The sequence below is a fragment of the Gossypium hirsutum genome, chromosome D11 (genome assembly GCF_007990345.1).
Source record: "Gossypium hirsutum isolate 1008001.06 chromosome D11, Gossypium_hirsutum_v2.1, whole genome shotgun sequence".
NCBI classification, from domain to species: Eukaryota; Viridiplantae; Streptophyta; class Magnoliopsida; order Malvales; family Malvaceae; genus Gossypium; species Gossypium hirsutum.
The window spans coordinates 14,899,226-14,908,476 of NC_053447.1; the positions used below are offsets into that span (position 1 = coordinate 14,899,226).

General features: G+C 35.9%; 1 protein-coding gene across 1 annotated transcript; it reads right to left on the reverse strand.

The window, feature by feature from the left end:
• Positions 1 to 296: 296 nt before the first annotated feature.
• Positions 297 to 3,738, reverse strand: LOC107912540 (UV-B-induced protein At3g17800, chloroplastic). The gene is made up of 2 exons (XM_016840752.2): positions 2,829 to 3,738; positions 297 to 1,371 (listed from the first exon to the last, which is right to left on the reverse strand). Exons 1-2 carry the CDS (start codon positions 3,224 to 3,226, stop codon positions 573 to 575), a joined length of 1,197 nt encoding a protein of 398 aa, XP_016696241.1. The 5' UTR covers positions 3,227 to 3,738; the 3' UTR covers positions 297 to 572.
• Between the last annotated feature and the right edge of the window lie 5,513 nt (positions 3,739 to 9,251).

Here is a 9,251-nt window from a genome sequence, read left to right on the forward strand (position 1 = left end):
ACAAACCCTTCATCTGTTTTTGGACTGAAAAATAGCATTTCGAAATGTACCAAGGACTTTTCTCCATGTTATCCTCTATTTGGCATTTTCCTCCATCCTCTCTCCGTTTTCTGCTTCTTAAGCTTTTGCTGGTTCCACCAGGGGAGAAGGAAAGGTTTCTATTTGGGCTTCAATGGTCATATTACCTAATCTTATACCCCAAAAAGTGTTTGTAACATTAATTATACTTATGATTAAAAAAAATCGTGAAGGGGCTATACCGCACAAAACAAAAAAGTACAAGAACTATCGTACAATTTGACCACATAAATAAGGCCCTCGCATTTCAAACCATGAATTTAACACTTGGCCATATACTGTACTAGAACTATCAACAAAATACCAGTCAAGGGAATTGATCCCATTGATGAACAAAGTCTTCTACTGTACATTATTTCATCGTATCAACTTATAACTATACAATGCGTATTGCCCAGTGCTACCAAACCAGAGCAATGAAGTAGAAAATTCCAAAAACATCAACTCCTCTATACAAAAGCATTATACTCAACTACTGTAACTTCTTCCCCGAATCAGTTGTCCTTCAGCTTATAGACCGTGTCAACATATTCTTCAATGTCCCAAAGGAAAGAACCAAAGGCAACAGCTTCCAAAACTAACCTCTTCAGACTTGAAAAAGATGTCCTGATCACCTCATCGGTCTGCGGAATCCCTGTCTGCTCATCTCCAAAGAGTGCACAGCTGTGCCTCTCGATCAAATGTGCTGCCTCTTTGGATCTTGGTTTGGCACATCTCTGCAATGTCTCCGGGTCAAATCCCATCACGTAGCATCTTAATTCTTCGAGATCCTTTTCCTGTCTACCTGGTCCTTGACCTAATGGAACAGATTGCACGTCACTAAAACGGCCGAGTACCAGGCTCTTAATTCCACAAGGTAAAAGATCCAGAAACTGAAGGGAGTTCCTATGATTAAGACGTTTTTGATGAACCAAAGTTAGGCATCGTTCCAGTTGGTGTCTAGAGGAGGCAGACTTGAGAAAATAGCCATACAAGATGGAGGCTGCATAAAGTCGGCCTAGATGGAGCTGTTGGATCTCAGTAGTAGCCCAGTTGTCGGTGACACTGGAGTCTGCTCTCAAGCCGATGACAGCACTGATATGATCCCTAACCACCTCCAACACCTCAATGCTATGGATGGACTCTAGTTCCCAATCTTTCGAAGGCCATATCTCAAGTCTGCAATTGTACATGCACCTGGAGAGCTTAGGAACCAATGGTACTCTGAGATCAGAGAACTTGTAGAAGATTAACATATACATCACATCTTCCACAGCAGCTTGGCACTCCTGCTCTTTCAGTTGAGCAATCCTTCTGGAATTTTGGTAAAATGTAATATGTCAGAAAAGTAAAAGCAAAAAGGATTGTTATATCAATCATCAACAGAGCCGAAGGATCCAACATACAAATTTTGAGGTATTCTAATGGCAGCTCATTTAATAGAGTGATAATAATGGCAGCTAAAGTAACACCTACTTCATTGGTGGTTAATATTATTACAAAAATCACCTGGGAGCACCGTAAAACGTGTCAAGCCAGGGATTTTGGAGAGCTCCCTTTCAGCAGAAGACAAATGCCTTTGTGCCACAATGTCTAATTGATATCACTATAAAACATAAAATACAATAAACTTCTTTTTCTAATCCAAGCCAACACAAGAGTTGCACAAACTAACAAGTGCAAACAAGTTAACTTACGATCACAGTAACTTTAAAGAAAAAAGAAATAAAATTACATATATATACATTGCAAGAAATATGAAACCAGAAATATAAACAGGGGAAGTATCCAAAAAAGCATGCAATAGTAATACGCTTTTATGTACTTCCATTCAATTACTAGGCAAATTTTAACAGCAATAAACTGATGGCAACTTAAAACTTGTCACAACACATTAGTAGTTGCCTACATGAAACACTAAGAAATGAGTGGCTCTAGTCTGTTTATAAATAATATCATATCATCTTCCAAGCTTTTGTAGCTTAGAATTAGACCACAACCAATGAATCAAGGTAAAGAAACTAAAAAACTAGGCCTCGATAGTTAATATCATATCAGCATCGGGACTAACAACAGAGTGAAGAAAGCCCAATTGCTAGGTGTAAAATTGGAAAAGATCTATCTGAATATATCATGTGTGAAAGAATATACAGGGCCTCTTTAATAGTAAAGAATTGAGGAATTGGTGCATTTTAAATGGATTTCACAAACACCCAAATAGATGAGTTGCAATGCCAGCGAAGAGAAAAGTGCAAATACCATCGGTAATATCACTAAGGCCTAGCATAGTCTTAGACTGGTTATTAGGCATAGGAGAGACTGATATATCTATCTGACCCTTGATAGTTTATATCAAAGTTTTCATATAGAAGAATCCATTATTCTGACCTTCAAGTCCATGCAATTTTCATGAGTTTCTTGTGAGATTGTTAAACACCAAAAAAAACTATTATTAATCTCTCATTCACAATACAAAAGATCTACTTAACAGACTTCTTTTCCAACACAAGATCTACTTAATAGACTCATCACATGATAAAAGTAAAACCTCTCCCATCAAAACAAACATGCTGATCACCATTAATAAAAATTAAGCTTAGGTTGGTTAGCACTTTAATTTTCTCAATACAAATGAAAACAATACCAAAAAAATAACTTAATCAAACCAGAAACATCACGACTCGCAACTTACCAACATAAAAAAAAAAAGCCTCTTTAAAGAACATATGCAAGTTATACACTTCAATTTTCCTTGCAGTAATTATACAAACCTGTGAAGACATGCTTCGTCAGAATCCAAGCTAACAAACATACGAGCGACGGCAGCGTCACGATCATCGGAGAGCCGCTTAAGTTCATCGGCGGCAGCGAAGTGGAAGAACTGACGTTGGTTCTGAAGGACACCGCTTAAGAACTTCCCAGGAGCTGACTTCGGCTCAAGCGGCGCGTTCAAGCTGCTGAAATCACAGTGGCTAGCCCCGGCGCTGGCTTTGACAGAGGGTGCTTTCCGGCCATTGAAAGGAGTGGAAGTAAAGCCAGTCCTGAGTGATCGGCGGCGGGACAAAGCAAAGTCGGAAGGTGAATTCGAAGGGATAAAAACGCGGGGCCCCAGCGATGGTAAAAAAGAAGAGAGAGAAGGGGCCTTGTGGAGAGAGAAACAATGTTCCATCAACTGTCAATGGGAACCCAAACAGAATATGCTGAAATTATGGGAGAGATGAAATGATAAGAAGGGAGAGAGGTGGGTTTATGTGCTTTATGGTTAAGCACTATTACTATGTTTACCTAAAAAGATGCCATTTGGATAGGGTTTTGGGGACTAAAGTTTAATAAAAAAGAATAAATAAATTGAAGAAATTGTTATGTGTATGTGTGCAGAAGCTGCCACTGGAGAAAAGGGTTGGCACCAAATTGACCCGTCCTTGATAAAATAGATATTTTGGTGACTGGGAGAACAATGGCCAATGACTGAATTAGGGTCCCCAAAAGTGATGAAGATGGAGAACCAAGTTGATGATATTTTGTGGGTTTTCTTTTTCAGTATAAAAATATTTTATTAGAAATAAATTTCATCAAAATTGAAAGAAAGAAATGGGTTATCAGAAAAGGGATAAGATAAGAAGAGAGCAATGGGATAAGACAATCTACAGAGTAATGATAAGGAGATCAAACCAGCACACCACCCATAGTTTCATTTATTATTATTTAATTCTGCACCCATTGTTTCTTTTTTCTTTCTCTGACCTTAACATTATCGTCTTTGCCTTCTATAACTACGCTTACGCTCACGAGATTTTCTTTATCATAAATTAAATTAATTAATGATTTATTTGGTTTTTTAATTTTTATAAAAAATATTTTCATTTTTCATTTTTTTAATCTTTTAACATTTTTAAGCATTTAATTATTTTTTAAAAACTTAAAATTTCAAAGAATTTTAAAAACAAATTTAAAAATTAGAATCATTAAAATTATTATTTTTAGATAAAAAATATTTTGATGACTTGACAAAAAATGAAAGTTCAAAAGTTAAAAGAGACGCAAAATTAAATAAATAGTTAAAATGACTTTTATTAAAAAAAAAAAAAAAGAATAAGCCATGAGGCATACCATATACACTCAATCTTCTCTGCATCCTAATTTTAGCATTATCAATACAAAGCTCCAATTATAAAATAGAGTTTAAGTAAGATGGAATAAGGTCTCAAATAATACAACACTACCTTAATTAAGGAATGAGCGACTTTCTTAACACTCTGTTGAATCCATTAGAAGAACATATTACGAATTAATTTATTTAAAATAATATTAATTCAAATTCTGAAACCATAGATTTCATCCGGCCGAGGGCATTGAGCACCTCCATACAATTGAGTTCGATAATAACCTTGTCAAGGTAAGAATCCTTGATCCATGAAACAACCTCTCAAATCGCTATTGCATCGGCAACATGAGCTTCTATGACACCTGAAAAATGACCCGATAAAGCTTGGACGAATTTACCATCTGCATCTTTAATTACAATAGCAAAACTAGTCTTATCTTCAACTAGAAACGTTTGCGGCATCAACATTGCATTTTGCCAACCTTCTTCCAAAGAGGTTGGTCGAGACAACATCTTTGAATCTTTCCAAGTCTACAAAAAATTATTAATAAAAGTAACAAGATTGTGAGCCTGCATTTCCTTTTGTTGCCATACAAACAAATTCCTTCTATATCATATGGTGCATAAGCAAGATAAATATTGGTGTTTAAAATCTAAAATATTTGCATTGAAGAAATCTTTGATGAACTGAGGGACAATACTTGTAAGAATATCAGCATTTAGAGAGTCCCGTAATGGCTTAATAGTTGGGCAATGTCAGATACTATGATCTAGAGTTTTGAGAAGGCCACACCAACAACAAGCCCTTCTAATATTCATCTCTTTTCTAGCTTAATTAGATTTGTAAAGGACAGAGTTCCTTAAACAATTCCAACAGAAGTGTTGGAATTTAGACGGCAAGTTATTCCAAATCTATTGCCAAACAACCTTCAGTCTTGAGAGTATCAATGTTAGAGAAATTGTCAATAGCCAAACTTCACAGTGTATTCACCAAGCTTAATAAAATGCCAAATCAATTTGTTAGAAGGTTTTTGCCTACTAACCAGGTCCATAAACACACACATCCCCTGAATAAAATTGACATCCCTGGCAATCCCTTGTGTATTGGAAAGGTCATGAACAAGCAAGTTTTAAATCCTTCACTTGGTTCGGAATCAACAAAAGAATTCATATCGTCACAAAGCCAATCATCTTGAAAACTCTAATGGTTCTACCAACTCCTCCTCACTCTTACCATTTTTACCCAAAATTCATGGGAATTTCCATAGCCACTAAAAAGGAACAGTGAAGTGGAGATCTTAGTGAGTTAGATTATCATCTTGGAAAAAAGAAATTGGAAGTGGAAGTGGAGAAAGTTGAGAAGAAAGTAAAGGGGTTAAATAGACAAGGTAAGAAATTCAAGAATTTTTATAGAAATCATGTTTAATTGAAGTAGAAAAATAAGAAAATGATTTGTAGTATGAGTTTTGATTATGTATTTGATGTGTTCATGAAGTAGAAAAAGAGAAGAAATAATGAAAATGTTGGAATCAAGGTGAAGGTGGTGACTAAAGTGAGGAAGGAAGAGAATTAAAGCAAAAATAGTGAATTCCTAACAAAAAGAGAGGTAAAAGCACCAAGAATCTTACCTTACCAAATTTGAATTTATGCATGAATTTTATTCTAATTGTTATGATAGTGCTCTTAAAATTTAATTATGCTAATCTAAATAACCCTTAAACTCTCTCTGCTCCCAAGAGTGCTTTGCTTAGAAGTCTTAGAGATAGCAGTAACTGCTGCGGCTTGGGATGAAAGAAAGCGGTGGTGACGACCAAGAGGGGAGGGATGAGATCTCTCTTCTTGCTGACGAATTAATTCAGTTATCAGTCAAGGGCTCGAAAGTGGTACCAAGTTCTAAACCTACATTGATATGTACAGTTTGGACAGAAAAGCTATACAACCCAGATAGTTTTAGGGCTCATATGAGAAGTATATGGAAGACAAGGAAAAAGTTTGAGATTCAGATGGTGGGACAAAATTTATTCTTAATAATATTTGAGTTGGTAGAAGATCTGGAGATGATATTGAAGGGGAGACCTTGGCTCTTCCGTAAGAGTGTTATTATTTTTGATAGATTATGTCAAGCGGTGGAGAGAGATCAGATTAGGCTTATTTCATCTCCGTTTTGGATAAAAATTGACTCGCGTTTCCCAGAGTTTGATAAGAAAGATCTACTGCATGCTATTGGTGCCACGTTTGGTGGGGTTCTCAGATCTGAAATTAATGAAGAATTCTGTCGGCTCAGAATCAATTTGGGTGTTTAGAAACCACTTAGAAGAGGTATCTTTGTCTCTACTGATTATGCTAGTAAAGTGAGGATCCCTTTTAAGTTTGAAAATTTGCTAATGTTCTGTTTTGGATGCGGAAGAATGGGGTATGGGATGAGTAATTGCTCTCAAATTTTATCTGCAAGGAAAAATAAAATTAGTGAAAATCCTCCTTATTCGTTAGCATTAAAAGCTGAATCAAAATTAATAGGAAAAGAAAATATGAAATTTAAAAGTTTGCTGAAGTAGGTGGGGGTTCAAAGTTCTTATACTGGAGGGGAAAGAGGGTCGTCGAATAATGTAAAAAGTGCTGAAAGAGGGAATAACGAAGTGGGGGGTCCACAAGAGAGTTTGGATTTAATGGTAGAGGGGGAGATGCTAAAGGAGCAGGATAGTGTTTCGGGGTTAGAGGAAGCTGAGGAAGTGAGTGATTGTTTTAGGAAAAAGAGTCAAAATACATATCATGAGAGGAAGGTAAATTGGATAAGAACCCAGTCCGGTGAAACAAAAATAACAGCAAAAGTCGAAAATAATACGAGGAAGAGGAAGTCACTTGATGCAAACCTTAAAGGGAGTTATAAAGAAGATGCAGATAGAGATGGAATTAAAAGGCTGAAACAAGATTCTTCAGAAGATTATGACAAAACCCCCTCAGAGGTGAGGGTAGACAATTCCGAGTAACTTGTTGTTCAAGATTTCTTGAGATCGGCGGTTGCCAGTAGGCAAGCCGACCGCACGCAATGAAAATTATAAGCTGGAATGTTCGTGGATTGGGGAGTCCACGAGCTGGAAGAAGGCTGCGCTACTTTCTAAAGCAGCACAATCCCCAAATAGTTTTCCTAATGGAGACTAAAATTGATAAACAAAGGATGGAAAAAGTTAGGCGAAGTTGCGGTTTTATGAATGGAATTGATATTGAAGCAGAGGGTTCGAGAGGAGGATTATGCTTAGCATGGAAGGGAGATTCTAAAGTTAGCTTACGAAGTTTCTCTAGGAATCATATTGATGTCTTGGTTAAAGAGGAACAGGATAAAGAAGAGTGGAGATTTACAGGATTCTATGGTTCCTCATATGTCCACAATAAGAGAGATTCGTGGGATTTATTGATAAAATTGGGACAAGACAAGAATTTCCCATGGTTGGTAGGTGGTGACTTTAATGAGATAATGTATTCTTTTGAGAAAAGTGGGGGGGTCCCAAGGGATGAGAGAAGAATGTGCGCATTTCAAGAAGTCCTAGAAGATTGCCAATTAGAAGATTTGGGATATTCGGGAGTGTAGTTTACATCAGAAATGGGAAATCTATCGGAAACTAATATTAGAGAAAGACTCAATAGGGGTGTGATAAATGATAAATTGAGGTATCTTTTTTCGACAGGTTGCGTTTACCATTTAACTCATACATTATCTGATCACTGCCCAATTCTAATTAATACAAATGGTGAAAGCTTTCATAAGGGCAATTTAAAATTTAAATTTGAGGCATGGTGGCTGATAGAAGAGACGTGCGAGAAAGTAATCAAAGAATCTTGGGAATCAGGAATAGGCACAGTAGTTGAGAAACTTGGAAAATTACAAGAAGACCTAATGGTATGGAGAGAATGATTAAGCAAGGAAGAGAAGGATTAAAGAAAAAGCTAACAGAGCAGCTAGATATGTTAATGGGAAAGGAAAGGGATGACAATATAATGGCGATAAAGCTAACAGAACAGCTGGTTATGAATTGCGTTTCCACAACGACCTATGCAGTTACTATAAATGGTAGAAGTGGAAGATATTTCTCCCCATCTAGAGGCTTGCGTCAAGGAGACCCACTGAGCCCTTTTCTATTTTTGATGTGTAGTGAGGGATTATCATCTTTGATGAGAAAGGCTTCAAAAATAGGATTGATAAAATGTGCAAAAGCCAGCAGAAGAGGACCAAAAATTTCACACTTACTTTTTGCAGATGATTGTATTTTATTCGGGGAAGCATCAGACAGGGGTGCTAAGGTACTAAAAGAAAATTTGAAGGAATATGAAAAGTGTTCTGGGCAATACGTTAATTTTAATAAATCTACCATATTTTTTAGCACAAATACGTCCAATGAAAAAAGGGAAGAAGTTTCGACAATACGGGGGGTAAGGATCTCAACAAAATTAGAACGATACTTGGGGCTTCCGAATGTTGTTGGTCGACGTAAGAAAGGCTCCTTTCAGCACTTAAAAGAGAATATTTCTACTAGAATTGATGGGTGGAGTACTAGAACGCTATCTCAAGGAGGTAAAGAAGTATTTATTAAATCGGTGTTACAGGCCATTCCAACATATGTCACCATTCCAACAAATTTATAGCGATAAATTTTTATAATTTTTACAATTTAATTCTTTTATCTTAATTAACTAATCAATTGACATAATTAATAGACCAAGTTTTATTTAACTTTTATATTAATCTCGTAAATATATTAATATTTACGGGTTCAAACATGGAAAATGAAATTTCAAAATCATATTTTTCGATACCACTGACTTTTGAATCATTACACATATACACTTAATCAAATAATCAAAATTTGATACAAGCTTAATTTAATACTTTTCACTATAATCTTTAACATATTCTACAATAATCCAAACTAATTTTAACATGCAAGGATTTGAATCTCTAATTACCAAATGTTCTCAAGCTTCCATCAATGGAAAACCAGATTAAAACTTTATAAATTCGCTAAATTGAAAAAATGGGTTAGCTAGTACTAGATTCATGCTAAGAAATCTATGCAATTTAAGAGAAAACATGATC